The sequence below is a fragment of the Chaetodon auriga genome, chromosome 18 (assembly GCF_051107435.1).
Source record: "Chaetodon auriga isolate fChaAug3 chromosome 18, fChaAug3.hap1, whole genome shotgun sequence".
NCBI lineage: Eukaryota > Metazoa > Chordata > Actinopteri > Chaetodontiformes > Chaetodontidae > Chaetodon > Chaetodon auriga.
The window spans coordinates 12,585,761-12,602,407 of record NC_135091.1 but is presented as its reverse complement, the minus strand read 5'-3'; the positions used below and the strand labels follow the sequence as shown (position 1 = coordinate 12,602,407).

Sequence of the window (16,647 nt, the reverse complement as noted above, 5' to 3'; positions counted from 1 at the left end):
TCTTAGTGCCCCACTCCTGACAAGCCCAGTCTGCTCTGATTGGTCAGCTCTCACAGGCCTGAGCAGGCGCTCTTGGTGTTTTAGTAGCCAGGGCCGGGCTGGGTGGGGGCGTGGCTGAGGGTGGTGACTGTATGCATTTCTCAGTCGACTGAGTGTTCTGATATCTTCACAGTATTTATATAACACCTTGACCAAAACATCAACTGAGATATGATATGCATCAAATAAAGCAATAAATTCTTAATTTGTGTGAATCTTTTAAGTAATGACCATGATAATGATTAATAGTAACCTCATCATAACCTACACACAGGTTAAGAGCTGGTTTTAAAGATGAGGACAGAATTAGGTTCAGGTTCAGGCTACACACTTCGTTTTGATGGATAAGGTCAGAGTAAGGGGCTTAAGAGTGCATTTTGTCAATGAGTGTCCTCACAAGAACAGAGGTACGAATGTGTGTGTATGCATGTGTGCGCATGCGTGTGTGTGTGTGTTTGTGTCTGTGCTTTCACAATTGATGCAGGCAAGCTACAACTGGAACTGCTGGCTGTAGACGTGGGTGTGCCCATGCAGGCAGGTAAGCCATGTCCAAACCTGCTCACCTTGTCTGCTGTTGCAGCAGCTCCACATACCTGCACTGAGGATACAGGATCATTCTCTTTCTGTCTACTTCTCTCTGCACCTCTCTCAGCCTGTCTCTGTGTGCAGGTGCGTCTAGAACAAGGTGTGAATTTTAAAATAGCAGATATGTCCGTCCAAGTCTTTTATACCAGCGTGAGCGGCTCCATCGAGGTACAGTATACAGTCTTACTTGCTTCATTCTTTTACCTGTATAGGCATATTGTTAGTACACTGACATCGTATACATGTCTGTATATACAGTATATACATTTCATTTCTGTACAAACGGTAGCTGTTCTTTGTAGACGGTGAATTTGAAGTTTGGTGTGAAATAGAACTTGGAATAATAATATCGGTCATAGAGCTACACATGAATTGTCCTGTCCTCTCCAGCTGAAGAAACACCAGCAAAAAATAATAGATATCCTGGAATCAAAGAAGATCCCCCACAAACTTGTGGATATTGCTCAGAATTCTGATGACAAGGACTTAATGAGGAAAATAGCAGGGAACCCGACTGCCCTGCCCCCTCAGATATGCAATGGGGACGTCTACTGTGGGGTAAGTCTCACACAACAATCTGCAGAAGTAAACATAAGACACAATGACGACGTAACACCTCAAAACTAATGGAGTTATGACTGAATGTTAATCATTTACGCACTTGCTGCATTTCTCCCAGGAAAAAAAACACACTTGGTTGTCAAGAGGCGTAGACGCAGGAATTAAATAAATATTTACAGTATGCTAAACCACACACAGGTTTGCGCGTACACACACACACACACACACACACACACACACACACACACACACACACACATACACAGACATCAGAAATGCATGCAGATGTGCACACAGTTTGACTCTTTTCACATGCACAGATATGTTGCACTCACACAGGTATGCACACACCCTAATCACTCCCCCAACACACACACCAGGTTGCTCCTGGAGGTATTGACAGTCATTTCAGTATTCATTCATTCATTCATTGCTCTGACAGAGATGTTGTTCTAGGTTTCAGCCTTACAGATTTCCTGTGAAGAGGTGCAAACAGAGTTACATTTTATGCCCTCAAACATTAGAATTTTTCGCAGCAAGGATGGCAATGATAGTCAGTTGGTCAATTTGTCCACCACATTGGCCCAGGCTGAAATATATCGACGACTATTCAATGGATTGACTTGATTTTCTCTTACCGTTCATGGTCCCCAGGGAATCCTGTGACCTTTAGTGCCAGCAGTTGGTTGACATTAATGACATTCATGTTTTCACACATGAGGAGTTGTAATGACTTTTCATTCAGCGCCATTATCAGGTCAAAACTGAAACTGAATACCATTTTATCACTAAATAAAATAGTATTGTAAAATACCTGCAGACCCAAAGACACCCCCATGAGATTCTGCTGTACTTTGTCATAATGAACATGTTAGCTACTGTGAGTATCAATGCCCAAGGCCCCTCTATGTCTAAACTCAGGGTTACACTCAACATGTCTCACCACATCTGAAGGCTACATAGCTGTTCTGGACAGCCACACCTGATCTGCCTGCTGTCAGATTGTTGGTTTTGGGAAGAAATTATTGGACAAAGAGAAAGGAGAGGGTTTCAGACACTGTTTGAACATCCAACTAGCACTTCTGACTCTGACCTCCAACACATTTTCTTTCTTTCAGGACTATGCAGCATTTGACATGGCAGTCGAAGCAGGTGAATTAGAGTTGTTTCTCAAACTCTGAAAGGAAAGGAGACCAGCTGTGGGACGACTCAACTGCATCGCCACATGATCACGGCAATATCTACACATGTATGAAAAGTTTGAAGAAAAATTCTGGACTATCAAAAAGAACCAAGCCATGAAAGTGACCCTGGCAAGAAATACGTGAAGTCACATAATCAGCACAATGTCTGGTTACATCCTGTAGTTAAACAAGTAAACAAAATATCAATTAAAAAAAAACTGTATTAACATTTCTGTTTCCTTTCATTTGTTTATGACAAATGTCTTATTCGTGTTTGATGAATGATGTGCAGCGTTCAAAGAAATGTAAATTTGGCAGTGAGGTGAAAGTAAAATAAAGCTTGAGCTCTGTCTGTTGCACTCATTGACATGAATTTTGTCAGTGAATGGCTAGTACACAAAGGTACCTGCAATTTCACCAGTGATGTGAAGAAACTATTCTTCTAGACTGTGTAACACTGAACATTGTGGCCAGCCAGTGTTTTGCTGTTAGAAGAGCTCAGTGAGTAAACTTAATTAACTTGTCAGATCAGAGAAATCAGGACAGCAATACATCATATTTGCACTTACATCTGAAAGTGTCACCAAACCTACACACAGCCACACTTATATTCAAATGGTCTAACCACATTTGCCTCTTTTCTGCCTGAAATAACCATAAAGTAATTGTATATAGAATAGGGGGGGGGGGCTTTTTCATCTTTACATTGATGAAAAAGGTCACACTGAGCTCATTGATTCAAGGACTTTGGAATATTTAAAAGTAGTGATTTTAGCACTTATACCCTACAATTTCTTCTGTTGTGAAAAAGAAACAAGAGAGCAAAAATAATAACAATCATTTCCTAAAACTGAGTTGCATTTTAAGACAGTAAAAATCTAAATTTGGGATTATTTTACACTTTCAGTTACATTACATTTTTTGTCTGTTTTCTGTATGTGATTATTTCATAATGTTCTCTTCATTTCTGCAATATTGAACACAGAGGGAGATTCCGGGGCCCCCAGAGGTAAATTGTGAGTTTGGGCCAGAAAAGTAAAATTTTGACTTGACTTGTCACAAAAAGCTCTCACAACTGTAACTAAAACAGGCAGCAGATAGGACACCACTGTATGGAGCGGATGGGGCCTGGTGGTATTAAACCGATGTCGCGGGCCTATGACGTCCTCTTTACCCGCTGTCCGAGAGGAGGCTTGGGTGCGTTTTCAACCACTGGCACAATCTATTGGATTAATCAAACATCGCAATTTATAAATTCACTACAATGATCTCTTTACAATGGATGATAACTTTCTTTTCATATCTGTTCTTTATTGCAGAACTTTAAGTAAAGCATCCATCATAAATCAACAATGGCCGAGGAAGGGTGAGCATTATGCTTATATGTGCCGTTAGCCCACACAGTGTTAGCCAGGATACTTCAAACGGCGAAGTTTTCGCTAACAAGAACCGACTTTGTGTGAGAAGTTGTGTTGATGGTGAAATTTTGCATTGTTCTGTGTACCGGTTGACCACAGTGACTGGTGCGGTGATTTGGGAGGCTGTTATCTTACGTGAGCTAACTGGCTAGCTTAGCCGAATTGCAGGTTAGCAGTTTAAGGGACATTTGATATCTGCATAAGGAGCACAGTAACCGAGTGGAGCGATGGTTAAATCAGTGAATGGTGAGCTTGCTCTGCTTTTGATAAACCCAGTCAAGAACTGAGAGAGGTCTTTCGTGTAACATGAAATGTAGCAGTTTTGAATGATCGCTATATGAATTTAAAGACCATACAGCCTAAAACGCTGCAGTTTAATAGCACATGCTAAATGTATTGAAACAAGCATTAGATGTTGGAAAACTCTAACTAGTAGGTGGAGCAAGTACTGTCAGTAATACTGTTTTCACAATTGAACTTAATAGGGATTCATCACCAAAAGCCTCAGTACAAATATCTTGGTAAATGTGAAGAACTTGTCTGGAGCAGTGCTGCATTTGTCACCCCGCTGATATTGAAGGGTCAGCTGTTGTGAAGAACACAACTTTTAAATGTGCCATTCCTCATTAAGTGAGCTCTCTGGTGCTTCAATGATGACTTTACATTCTTTTGTCGGATACCCCTTCACTCAACAATGAGTGAGATCCCAATTCTGACATGCTGGAAGCTCAACTTGAAGTCACTGATTTGTCATCCCCATTTTGGTCAAATTGTAATTTTTTTTTTTTTTTTCATGTCCACCCATTTTTGATAGCGTTGCTGCTGGAGGTGTCATGGATGTCAACACCGCTCTCCCTGAAGTGCTCAAGACCGCACTCATCCACGATGGCCTTGCCCGTGGTATCCGTGAGGCTGCCAAGGCCCTGGACAAGTGTGTAAAAAATTTTACTTCAATATTTTGTTTGTCTTTAGTACATGTGTCGTTGATGATATCTTGGCTCCCTCTACTGAACTTATATGTGGAGACCTGCCATTGTTACCCAATTTCTGTCTGAGATATGCTGCCAGACTTTAAAATGTGTAAATGGTGCGTAACCCCTTGCTGAAAGTTAAGTCCTTGTTCTTTTTCAGGCGTCAGGCCCATCTCTGTGCCCTTGCCGCCAACTGCGACGAGCCCATGTACGTCAAGCTGGTGGAGGCCCTCTGCGCTGAGCATCAGATCAACCTGATAAAGGTAATGACCCTGCTGAAGACCAGACCAATTTAGGATGGATTCAGCTGTGAGGGATATAGAGAGAAGAAATGCTTTATTTCCAAGTTCACGTATAAAATCTGTTTCAGGTTTGTGTACTGACAGATGTGTTAAAGGTAGCTTGTTGTGTCATGTACTGCTGTATCACTGATGATAATTTGGCTCCCTCTACTGAATACTGTGAGGAGATTGCCATTGTTACCCAATTTCTGTCTGAGATGCAGAGTACCCACATTGCTACCACTTAGCTCACTGCACAAGTATTGTTTAAAAACTGTGTAGGCATCAGTCTCTACACTTAAATGCACGTTAGTTAGTAGTTTATCACAAGTCATTTGCAAGATTGTAATTATGTTCAAAAGTTTCTTTTCCAAAGTTGCCACTTTCACTCTGCATCTTGGGAAAGTGTTTAAAGATAGGTGTGGCACAAGTTTAAAAGATGCTGTTTTATTTGCAGGTTGATGACAACAAGAAGCTCGGGGAGTGGGTTGGTCTGTGCAAGATCGACCGTGAGGGCAAACCACGCAAGGTTGTGGGCTGCAGTTGTGTCGTTGTCAAGGTAAATGATGCTCTTTTGCAGGGGTATCTAGGTGCCTTAGTATTTTTGCTTATTAGTATTACGTTAGAGACTTTAAGACTTATAACTAGGTCTGCCAAGCAAGTGCAAGTGCAGGTGCATGTGCCTTGTGCCATGCAGCTGTTGTTGATAAATCTTGGCTAAATGACAGCCAGGGTACGAGCCCCGTCATCTGTCTGTGGTGTCTGGGGTCCCTAAGAATGGCTACATATAGAAACACATGATTGACAGCTCATCACCGTCTTTTTCAGATCATCATTCGTAGTTTATTAAATTATTAAGAGGTCGAGCTGAATTTTCCACTCGTTCCGCTGGATTTTAATGAGACGGGGACCACAAATGTATTTTTAGTGAGAATATTTCACTTACTTAAAGCAGCATACCTTTACAGTCGCTGCAAATTGTGGGAACAAGCAGAGGTGGTATAGTCGTGTCATGTGTACTGTTAAATTGAACTTGTTAGTCCTTCGTGGCTGGCAGGCTGGTGCCAGTTGTTTCAGTATTACTTCTTAAAGGTTCCTTGAGATTTTGACCTCCAGTAGCAATTGACCCGTTTTTCTCCCATTTTGTTGAGCTCATGCACCACACTAGTGAGTAGTCTGATGTAGACTGTGGGCATAAGCCAGCCAGACCTTTCTCCAGTGTCACAGCTTAAAATTGTGTTAAATGTGTAAATGCTCTCTACATTTGTTAGATCTCATTGATACAAACTGTCAGTTTTGAGTAACACTGAATGTGACATGAAAACTGCACAGGGCTCCTTTTTATAACTACTGTTTCTGAATGACCACAGACACATTAGTACTGACGTGTCTTGTGCTTTTTGGCTGACGTACACTGACAGGTATGTGATGAGCTGAGTCGGCCTGTGGTATTGATACCAGCTAATATCAAACTGTATTTTTCTGTCTGCAGGATTATGGCAAGGAGTCTCAAGCCAAGGATGTGATTGAGGAATACTTCAAAAGCAAGAAATAAGGTGTCAATAAAAAAGAGAAATTAAGCTCTAGTCTTTAAGTGTTTCCTTTACTCATTTGGATATTTAACTGACCTCCAGTGATTTGTGAATTTAAAATTGGCAATGACTCTAAAATCATGGTGTATTCTGATATGAAACAGTTTCATGTGTGCAAAACTTACAATATAATAATTCTGGTATTGAGTATTATTAACTTAAACAGACCGGTGCATTGCCAATGACTAACAGGAGAAAGTATTTTCAGTGACATGCAGCACTGTTTATATTTGGTTATCTGAAGTTCAGTCATGAATCTGTTTAGGGAAGACAAGATGCGTGGGTCATTTGGATAGGTTTTCTCCTTTATATCTACATACATAGACATTTCTGAATAAAGACATTCAAACACATTAAGGCACAACACATCATGACGCACATCCTCAACCAACCCCCTACCCTCCCCTCCCCAAAAAATTACAAAAATCCAGAGGCAAAAAAAAAGAAACCCCCAAATTTTAATTTCCTTGACAAAAACATCCACCACTGCCCTTTTTTAAGTTTATTGTAAATAATTTACACAAGTTTCTGCCACAGACTGCATTGTTGTGAGTATTATACCACCAGGGGGGGGAAAAAACATAACATAAAAAAAAGCAGCTGTTTTCCCCGCACACATAACGCTGCCTGTACAGAGAAGCACTCTTTTTTTTTATTTTTATTTTTTGAAGATGGTTCGTCCCAGGTGGCCCACAACAGGCCTGATACTAGCCTAGGTGCTCCAGAACAAACCAAACATCACGGAGTTGCCAAAAAAACACCCCCTCCAGACCAAGGGAGGGTTTTAGCCTTTCCAGGCCGTCAGTCTGCTACAGCTGCAAGGACAGTAGACAGGGTTTTCACAGCGGTCGGTTCCCAGCATCGAGGCCAGGGGCGGCTGAGCCGGGTAGTTCAGTCATGTCTTAACCCCACTGTTCTTTCACCTCCTTTCACTTCTCCTTTTGCTTCTTAAGACCGTTCAGAGTTTGTAAATCCAGACGTTCGAAAAAACAAGACAAAAAAATAAAATCACAAAAACAGTTGCAGTGTATTGTTTGTTCTTAAATAGTTATACAAAAGAAGGGGGCTGCCTGGCTGACCATGTCCATGGTAACATTGCATGAGTCCATATTGCTAAAATAGTTACAGGTACTCAAACTCCAGTGCTTGGTGTAGTGCCAGCAGGTCAGAGTGGCTGGATATCCTCCAGAAAGGCATGTTGTGCTGTGGGGAGAGAACACACACGGTTAAATCCAGCAGAACTGTTTCACAGCCGTGTACCACCACCTAAAGACATGCAAGCTACTCTACAGTAGCTTGTAGCTGCTTGCTTTGCAAAAGCACTGCAAACAAAATCCATGCAATCCTAAGGCTTAAAGGAAGAGCTCAGCATTTTGGGAAATGTGCTTGTGATAATATGATTATGCTAATTTAGATGAGAAGATCAATATCAAACTAGTATCTGCCAGCTCAATCAGGCTACAGCTATCAGCAATTAGCTTAGCTTTACACAAAGAGTGGAAATGCGGAAAAAAGCTAGTCTGGCTCTGTAAGGATCCACCTCGAAAGCTCATAAACTAACATGGTTTATTTGAATTTAATCGGTCCAAAAATGTCTAAATGATGATTTGTGGTTTTACAAGGGGATGGTGAGACTTTATGAATGTTAAGCAGCTCCTGTTTTCACCAGGTGGCTCCCAGACAACCAGAATAACTTCACTAATCCATAAAACATCTAGTTAAAGTGAGGCTAACTGCAGCTGTGGCTGTATGTTTAAGACAGATAAGACCGTGGTATCAATCTTCTCTTCTCAGCTCTCAGAAAGAAAAGGAAAATGCACATTTCCCATAATGTCAAAGTATTCCTTTCGCAATCCCAGCACCCGGCATTAAGAGTGAAACCCAAAACTGGAGAAGAGATGGGATTTAGGTTCACACTGAAGGAAACATGTCCTACTTCTATGGATACGAGTATATCACTATTTTTTTTGTTTTTTATGTTGTGATATAGCTCTACTTTTCTCTCCCATGAACTACAGCATCAATATAAAACGAGACTCCACACAGTCCTGGATAAAACCCAGCATATATTTAAACAAATGAGACTGCTTAAAGCTCAATCACTGTACATTTTGGGCAGCCATTTATTTTCACTGTCAAATGTGACACAGATCACGTCGCGTTTAGAAGTATGTAATCCAAAGCAACGCATTTCATTTTGATAATTCAGCTGCAGGGTGCACACAAATTTGTTTGACTTTCAAAAGTAGGTGCAAAAATGTACATCAGCCAAGCTTCAGTCTCAAATTTCCACTCTGACAGCTGCAATCAAAAGCTCCCTGTCCCTCCATTAAAACAAACATACAAAAAGCAACAGCAACAGAAAAAAGTAGACGACCAACACAAAACCTCTACAGCAAAGAAAGGCAGGCTTCGTCCAATCAGAGCTCACACTGTGAGGAGAAGGCGGGGTCACGGTGAGGTTGCGGGTCCATTACCTTTTTGGCCGCCTGCTCCTCTTCCACACCGTCCCCAATTACAACATACACTACTTTCCTGCCAAACCTTTGCATTATGCGCTCAAAGCAACTCTCTTTTCCTGCAAAAAACAAATAAACAAGGGGGAGGAAGGAGGGTCACAAGGTCAGAGGGGTCAGAGTTCAGACGTCGTTTGTTTACCTGGCTGGCCGCATGCTCTTCATCCTTCCCATCGCCAATCACAACATATGTAATGTTAGTGCCAAAGCGGGAGACTATACGCTCAAAACAGCTCTCTTTGCCTGGAGACAAACAAATGGGCTTTCACAGGTTTTTCATTTGTTCTTTAGATACAAATAAAACACATGAGGAGGATAAGGTGAAGGAGAGGAGGCTTCCTCTTTCACACACACACACACACACACACACACACACACACACACACACACACAGTCATCCCTTTTCAGGACCTAAACCTGACCTTTAACCTAACCTTAACCCAAATCTTCACCCTAAAATTACAGAGACTTGTATTTAGTCCCCATAAGGAGAGCCCACAATCCCCATAATATAAACAGATTTATATTCCCACAACAATAATTCATGCCCACATACACACACACACACACACACACACACACACACACACACACATTATTATCCCATAACAGATCGCTCTGATTAATGCTGACTCGCACGTGGCCGTCCTGAGATGTACTTCACCTCAGATGCACATAATCAATCTGATCGCCGTGAAAAGCCAAAGAGCAGATGTGCTTGTGAGTGATGTCAGACGCCACACCCCCTTAAATTAACCTTTTAGCCTTTTTCCTCCTCCTTCTACGACGCTAACTGCAACATAGAGGAACTCCACGTGCAAAGTAATGTTCCCAGGACTCTATGGGATGTGGCGTCTGACCTGAAACACCTTTGCAGTCAGCTTGTGTCCTGAACCTCAGGCGCTTGTCATTTGAATCAAGGCACCGCGGGGTTAAACTGGGTGTAACATGAGCTCCGATAACATGAGCCCTTATTTTTCTTCCGTGCTGAACAGGATCGGGAAATCAAAGGAGGGTTGAATCAAGGGCGGCAGAACTTGGTCGTAGGTACTTGAGAACGCCTCTCATCCAAGGGCCGTCTTCAGGTATCCATGGGGTCATTATCAAGGTTTTTGGAGGCGGTGTAACGGTGGTTGTTTTGAACCGTTGGAGTCATGGAGGTCTACAACGCCACATATCCCCCACCTACAATGCTGCCCTTTCATCCCTTGGCTGGAGATTTAACAGCCATTCACAGTTGGCCTCGTGACAACTCCAATGCGTGTCATTTACGCTTGGCCTCAGGTGACTCCAGTGACTCTAACGACTGCTGTTTCAGCAGCCAGCAGCACAAACGACCCGTGTGGTATCAGTGACCTTGATAACGACTGCACAGATCTTAAATACCTGGGTCAGGATACCTGAGATAGTCAGAACTGAAAAAGCCCCTTCGATGAGAGGAAATGTTTTCTGGTTTCCTGAGTCAACCCTCCTTGGAGAACCATGACCTGCATGATGGAGAGTCTTCAGACATAACACAGTAAAAGTGCTAGAACTGACTGGTCGTGGTATTGGATTAAAATAAGAAATAGTGTAATAAATACACCCAACGTAGTAAATCATTTCAGTGAGGGGATGTTTGAAATTAACATTATAAAATACAAAAATATTGGTAAAGTTGTATAAAATGACACTGAAAAGTATCACATAACCCTGAATCAAAACAGTCAATACTAACAGTTACTAGGCCAAACCAGCGTGACTTAGTTTCCTTTAATAGAGATTTAATGTGAATTGCATTCAGTTTTGCTTTTGCCCTCTCTCAAACACACACACACACACACACACACACACACACACACACACACACACACGGACACAGCATAAAATAAAACATTCCCAGCCAACCGCTCGGTGAATCTGAGCCCAACTACAGCAACAAGTTTAATGTCATAACAGGATATCAGTAACATATAGAATAGATGTAAAAACACCAAAATAATGAGCTGTTAAAATGCTGTGTGTCAAGTATATATTCAACTGCTATTTAAATTCACTCTACAGCATATTATTTCCATTAATATTAGATTATCATTTAGAATTTATGGAGTGTACAGCAGTGCCCAGCAGTGTACAGCAGTGTGTGTGTGTGTGTGTGTGTGTGTGTGTGTGTGTGTGTACGAGTGTTTGTGTCTTACCTATTTTTGTTGCGCTGTAAATGTTCTCGATGGGGAAAACGGAGCCCAGACTGTACAAGAGAACTTTAGCCAGCGCTGGTATGAGCTGCGTTGTGGTCACCAACACATTTACACAGTTACTCCTGTGGGATATAAACAGAAGGCAGGTCTTATTATGTAAAGCCGGACGAGAGGACGAGTGAGTGGATCATGAATGAATGTCCTTTGATGCTGATTATGGGTTAGTTCCCAGGCTACAGTGGCACCTGGAGCTGATGATGGACAGGGACTTGAGCGCGTGGGTGAGCCAGGAGTCAGTCAGAGCCTCCACCTCTGCTCTGAGCTGCAGCCACGCGTCTCTCTTAGCAGGACCCAGCAGACCTGCAACACAGCATGGCTTTAGGAAACCCTCACAGCCTCGGGCATCACACACACAGGAAAAAAAAAGCAGGAAAACATGGAAGTCATGGACCAAGTCCACAAGGGTTGGACGAATGTGTGATCCTTCATATGAGGCCTTTAATGACCAGCTGATTATTGTTCAGAACTGTTAAACCTCATTCACAGGAGCTTCAATGGAATCCACTCTACCTTCAATAAATATCAGGAGGAAACTAAATATATTTTTCATTTCTGCATGAAATTGTTCAAACTAAAATTATTACATTGGAAATTGGAAAAAAAAAATATTGGCCAACAGCAGCTTTGTTATTGATCTCAGCTTTAATAAACCCATATAGATCCAAAAAAGATCAAAAGATTGACTGGAATCTTATGCAAATATATGGAAAAACATGAAACCTAATAATTCCTTTAGTACATGAGTCTTTTCAGGCGGCTTTATTTTAGACTAGAGCAGAGAAAACACGTCACTCTAATCAAAAAAACTCCCCCTCACTGTCTCCCTCCTAACCGTCCCCGGTGACCAGCATACTCCCATCAGATTGGCTTACCCCCCACATTGTTTTTGTATGTGCTATACAACTCTTTGACCCGTCGGTAGCGGAAGGCCAGTTTCCTCATCCAGTCGACCCCGCCGCGGACACCCGTAGCCAGGCACAGGTTGGCGCTGGTTGCAGCTGCATGGAAGCCATCAGTTGCAAAACTGTAAGTACTGTCAATAATAATGATATGTTTTATTTGAAAAATCTGCTCTGGTAGAACAAATCAAATGGTTATTTTTTATTATTCGGTACTATAAACATAATTGCCAATATGTAATTTTTAAGAATTCATTACCACCTTTAAAGTGCAAACAAACCATCATGCATTCACTTTAATATTTTGAATAAATTCATATGACATCCTAAAAAAACTTGACTTCACAAGTCAAAAAACAAAACAAATACTGTAATCTGTGAATTATTAAGCTATGACAAACAAACAATAACTCCAAAACAACAATGTCTATGTCGCACTCATTGATTCAGAAATGCCTCACCTTAAGTCCTGGCCATTATCGTCTGATGACACATCATCAATATGTACCTGATCACACTCCTGCACACACACACACACACACACACACACACACACACAAATAATTATTTATTATTTATGTTTAACTCGAATGAGGATTAACTACACACAAATCAAGCTTAAAAATAAGTCATCATTATCTGAGATACTTTATAATATATACAGCAACATTAATAGTCTAATAATAACACTATAAATGTATTTAGACAAAAAGTCACAATAAAGGAACACAGAAGCGTTCTTGTTGACAATGCATACATGTATTAATCCATACACCATAAACAATTATAACAAAACAAACATTAATTAATTACAACAAAGCAACATGTACTAAAATTAGAAAACAATCATGGTGCAGCACTTAATGCTCTGCATATACTGAAGTGTTGTTTCATATCACTGTATACCACTAGAGGGCAGTAGCAGCATTTAATTGACTGCCTTTGAGAAACTTTTCAGTGTTTTATGTTGAGCTTTGAGCAAAATTTGAAAGCTGTGCAAGAAAAACCCCAAGTCATTTTAACATGCCTTTGAGGATGTGTGTGTGTGTGTGTGTGTGTGTGTGTGTGTGTGTGTGTGTGTGTGTGTGTGTCAGTCTGACACCTGTGTCTCACCTCCAGGTCGTTAAAGAATAAGTGCGTGTCTGCCAAGTTGAAGATCATCTCCTCCATCCTCAGACCCAGCGTCACAGCCATAGGAGGGTCCTAATGGAAGTTCAAGGTAAGATCATCATGATGACGTCACCTTCATAAAAAACGACTACCTTAATCCGAGTTACTTCCCCCCCGACCCCAAACCTATGTCAGATCTTACAACCTCCTGCTTCTTCCCAAATTCACACTCCCCCCCCAGCCCACCCCCACTTGTAGAGCTGGTACGCACCACTCATCACAGCAGATGCTGACAGACAGGTTGCACTTGTTCCGTCCCATCAACATTCCTCATGCTTGGTGGGGGGGGGTGAGAGGAAGAGTGTGTGTCTTCATGTGTGTATTGCAGAGAGTAGCCACCCTCAAAGGGAGACGCTGTGTGGTGTGTGTGTGTGTGTGGTATGTGAATGGTTTGTGTGTGTGTGTGAGTGTTTGGGAGGACGCAGCCTGCCCTGCCAGCCCCGGGGCTCAGCTGCAAAAACCATCATCTGTGATAGGTCAGCAAGGGACGACAGCTTGCCGCGCGATTCGCTGACGCCGTCAGACGACCAGAATAGAAATAAAAAACTAACAGGAAGGAGAGTGAAAGTGAGCGAGCGAGGGAAACAGACACACACATTGAAAGAGAGAGAGAGAGAGATGTGCGGCATTCCCATGTGCAAAAAAAGAGTGAGTGCTCCATAAATTGGAAAGATGTGAAGTGTGTAGAGCCCCACGAAAATGAACAGCTGCTAATAGTGATACTGCATTGCTTTTCCTGCTTCCCTGTCAATCACAGGGACAAGAGACACTTGAGTTTGTCTCCCAGATAATGATTATGTTGGTTGCCTTCCAAAGGAGAGTCACGGACATCAGTGTGTGTTGAAACACCCGCAGCTGAAATGTGTAAATTCCCTGTGAGCAGTTGAATTTGGCCGCGCTCCGGGCTCCAGAAAGGCTTAGGTGGCCCTTTTTTTTTTTGTTTTTGAACATACATATATTTTGCCAGACAAGTTCAATCAATCAGAGAGAACTGCAAATATTATTTTGGCCTGACAGGAGTAGCCTGAAACAATTCCAGCCTCCACCTCCGCTGTTATCATTCGAGCACTGGAAACTCAACACTTCATGAACATTATCCCTGGTTATAATAACTCCTGCGCTGAGAAACGTGGCGGGTGTGCATCCGCGTGAAAGAGATGCGTGCGGTCATTAAAAAGTGAAACCTCATTTAGAGCAGATATATCCTCAAAGCCCCTTTGAGGAGGGTACGGGGGTCTTGCGGTTGCTATGTCAACAGTGTAAACACTATTTTGGGCGAGGTGTGAACAGACACAGCTGCCACTATATTTCTTGAGGGCAGCAAATGAGGTGAAAAAAATGCTCTCACAATTATTTTAGGGCAAATATTCTTGTCTTTTTTCACGCTTAATGCTAGCTGCGGTGAGTTTACGCAAACCAGTGCCATATTTTTTTTGTGCTTTATCACAAGACACGTTATCATGGAGTACATAAGAACTAATCTGAGCCATTCACAACATCTCATTCACGATTTGACTGCAGGCCAGGAGACTTGCACAACTTTTCTCTACTCAAGCCAGTGCTTAAATTGTGATATTATCCTTTGGTACTCGGTATTCCTCTACTATAAAAACAATGCAAACCAAGCCGAATTAACCACAAGGCTGCATGTGTTCTCTTTCTCACACACACACACACGCACCACAATTTACAACTCACCAGGGCCTTTCTTATACCCATTAAATCCCAATTGCCAAACGTTAAATCCTACAACTGCAGAGCAGCTAGGAAGTACATCAGTGCCCACAAACCCTATCTGTAAAACGCCTGGGCTCCTATGGCTGGCTCCAAATGTTATGTGTGTATGTGTGTGCGCGCTATGCCAGCTTTTGTTTGACTGCCAAACACAAGTATCCGAGCGGACTGCAGAGAGGGATGCAAAGCCCGTACAAGCAGGCTGGTGGCTAATCCGGTACCCACAGGAAACGACATCACCCAATAAAAATCTGTAGCCTTGGCCACATATGATGATCCCAGATCAGAGCCAAGAACTATTAAAATAAAGGGAACTATAAACAGTGTAGCTGTTACATGAGAAGGCGAGACCACCAAATAAGTTCACAATGAAGAGCGGAATAAACATCAGTCCAAGTGAGAAATTAGCATGCTAAATTATGATTAAACTACAATTATCAATGGGTTTTAAATGCATTCAGTATGCAGTACATTAAAAGACTCATTCATATTTTTATGTGTGTGGTCATCATCATAAATTGACCAAAGCATTCCTGAAGAACTCGATGTAATGTTTATACAAGGAGAAATGAAGCTCATTGGAACGGTGTGCTCACTGTGAGTTTCATGTTTAATATTTAATTTGACAAAAGATTGCATTCAAGTTACAATTAGAGACAAATCCCTCTCAAAGTCATGGTATGAGTTTGGTTTAGAGGAAAGGGGATGACGCAATGATTGTGTGTGCTTTCATAATAACAAACAAATACAAATTCTATTCTAAGTAAATTGCTGTATCCATTTCACTATCCCTGCTTAAAATCACTTAAATCACATCTGTCCTATACAGAACCTTTTCCTTTCCCGTCTTATCTTTGGCTGATGTTCATTTGAGGCATCTTCTTAGGAAATTCTGAACTTTTAGGAGAATATTAACTCAGTGCTGAATAGTGTCTGCTGCTCTGCATTCTCTTTCAGCCCTGCAACTTCCACCAATCACAGGGCATGGGAGCGTGTACGTAGCCTGAGAGGCAAAGCCCAGGGCACAAAACGAAAAGAAGTCCAGAGAGCACTCGCAGCAGGAATACTTGTAAGCTTATCGCCACTATTTGGCCATTTGTGGTCATTATTTGCGTGAATTTCATCGCCCCTCATTTACTCAGAATGAGACCTGTAATCTGGGATTCTACTTTGGCAGACAACAACAATACAACACTAATAACAGACAGCCAGGGTGATGATCTTACCTTGCCATATTTCTGCGCGTAGGAGCCCGTGAGCAGAGAGTGGAAGACGATGATAGTCTCGTCCAGATCCCACACAAACACCCTCTGGAGAGCAGAGTGAGACAATGAGAGGCACTCTTTGAGAAAATGGCACGTCCTTCTTTTCATATGTGAGTGACATGGGTGGTCCCACTCTCTGTCAGCTTCTCCTCTGCTGTAGTCTGAGACTTCAGCGAACAGCGAGGATGAAGATCA

General features: G+C 42.0%; 3 protein-coding genes and 3 non-coding genes across 6 annotated transcripts in view; 5 read left to right on the top strand and 1 right to left on the bottom strand.

The window, feature by feature from the left end:
• Positions 1–608: 608 nt before the first annotated feature.
• On the top strand, positions 609–2,555 carry LOC143336568 (SH3 domain-binding glutamic acid-rich-like protein 3). Its single transcript, XM_076756794.1, has 3 exons — positions 609–792; positions 1,015–1,182; positions 2,304–2,555. The coding sequence occupies exons 1-3, from the start codon at positions 748–750 to the stop codon at positions 2,364–2,366; spliced, it is 276 nt and encodes a 91-aa protein (XP_076612909.1). The 5' UTR covers positions 609–747; the 3' UTR covers positions 2,367–2,555.
• A 971-nt stretch (positions 2,556–3,526) lies between these two features.
• On the top strand, positions 3,527–6,619 carry rps12 (ribosomal protein S12). The gene is made up of 6 exons (XM_076756448.1): positions 3,527–3,566; positions 3,689–3,735; positions 4,602–4,718; positions 4,919–5,021; positions 5,497–5,598; positions 6,532–6,619. Exons 2-6 carry the CDS (start codon positions 3,722–3,724, stop codon positions 6,592–6,594), a joined length of 399 nt encoding a protein of 132 aa, XP_076612563.1. The 5' UTR covers positions 3,527–3,566; positions 3,689–3,721; the 3' UTR covers positions 6,595–6,619.
• Positions 4,432–4,508, top strand: LOC143337042 (small nucleolar RNA SNORD101). Its single transcript, XR_013078697.1, has one exon. It is a non-coding gene; the product is annotated as a small nucleolar RNA SNORD101 (small nucleolar RNA).
• On the top strand, positions 4,764–4,848 carry LOC143337048 (small nucleolar RNA SNORD100). The gene has a single exon (XR_013078702.1). It is a non-coding gene; the product is annotated as a small nucleolar RNA SNORD100 (small nucleolar RNA).
• Positions 5,180–5,262, top strand: LOC143337047 (small nucleolar RNA SNORD100). Its single transcript, XR_013078701.1, has one exon. It is a non-coding gene; the product is annotated as a small nucleolar RNA SNORD100 (small nucleolar RNA).
• A 418-nt stretch (positions 6,620–7,037) lies between the features above and the next one.
• The window catches only part of eya4 (EYA transcriptional coactivator and phosphatase 4), a 41,381-nt gene continuing 31,771 nt past the window's right edge, over positions 7,038–16,647 (bottom strand). The window contains exons 12-19 of the mRNA XM_076756447.1: positions 16,414–16,497; positions 13,397–13,486; positions 12,745–12,803; positions 12,257–12,417; positions 11,570–11,684; positions 11,325–11,446; positions 9,290–9,390; positions 7,038–7,834 (exon numbers count right to left, since the gene is read on the bottom strand). Coding sequence (XP_076612562.1) covers positions 7,754–7,834; positions 9,290–9,390; positions 11,325–11,446; positions 11,570–11,684; positions 12,257–12,417; positions 12,745–12,803; positions 13,397–13,486; positions 16,414–16,497 — 813 coding nt within the window. The 3' untranslated portion in view covers positions 7,038–7,753. The remainder of the gene's footprint in view (positions 7,835–9,289; positions 9,391–11,324; positions 11,447–11,569; positions 11,685–12,256; positions 12,418–12,744; positions 12,804–13,396; positions 13,487–16,413; positions 16,498–16,647) is intronic.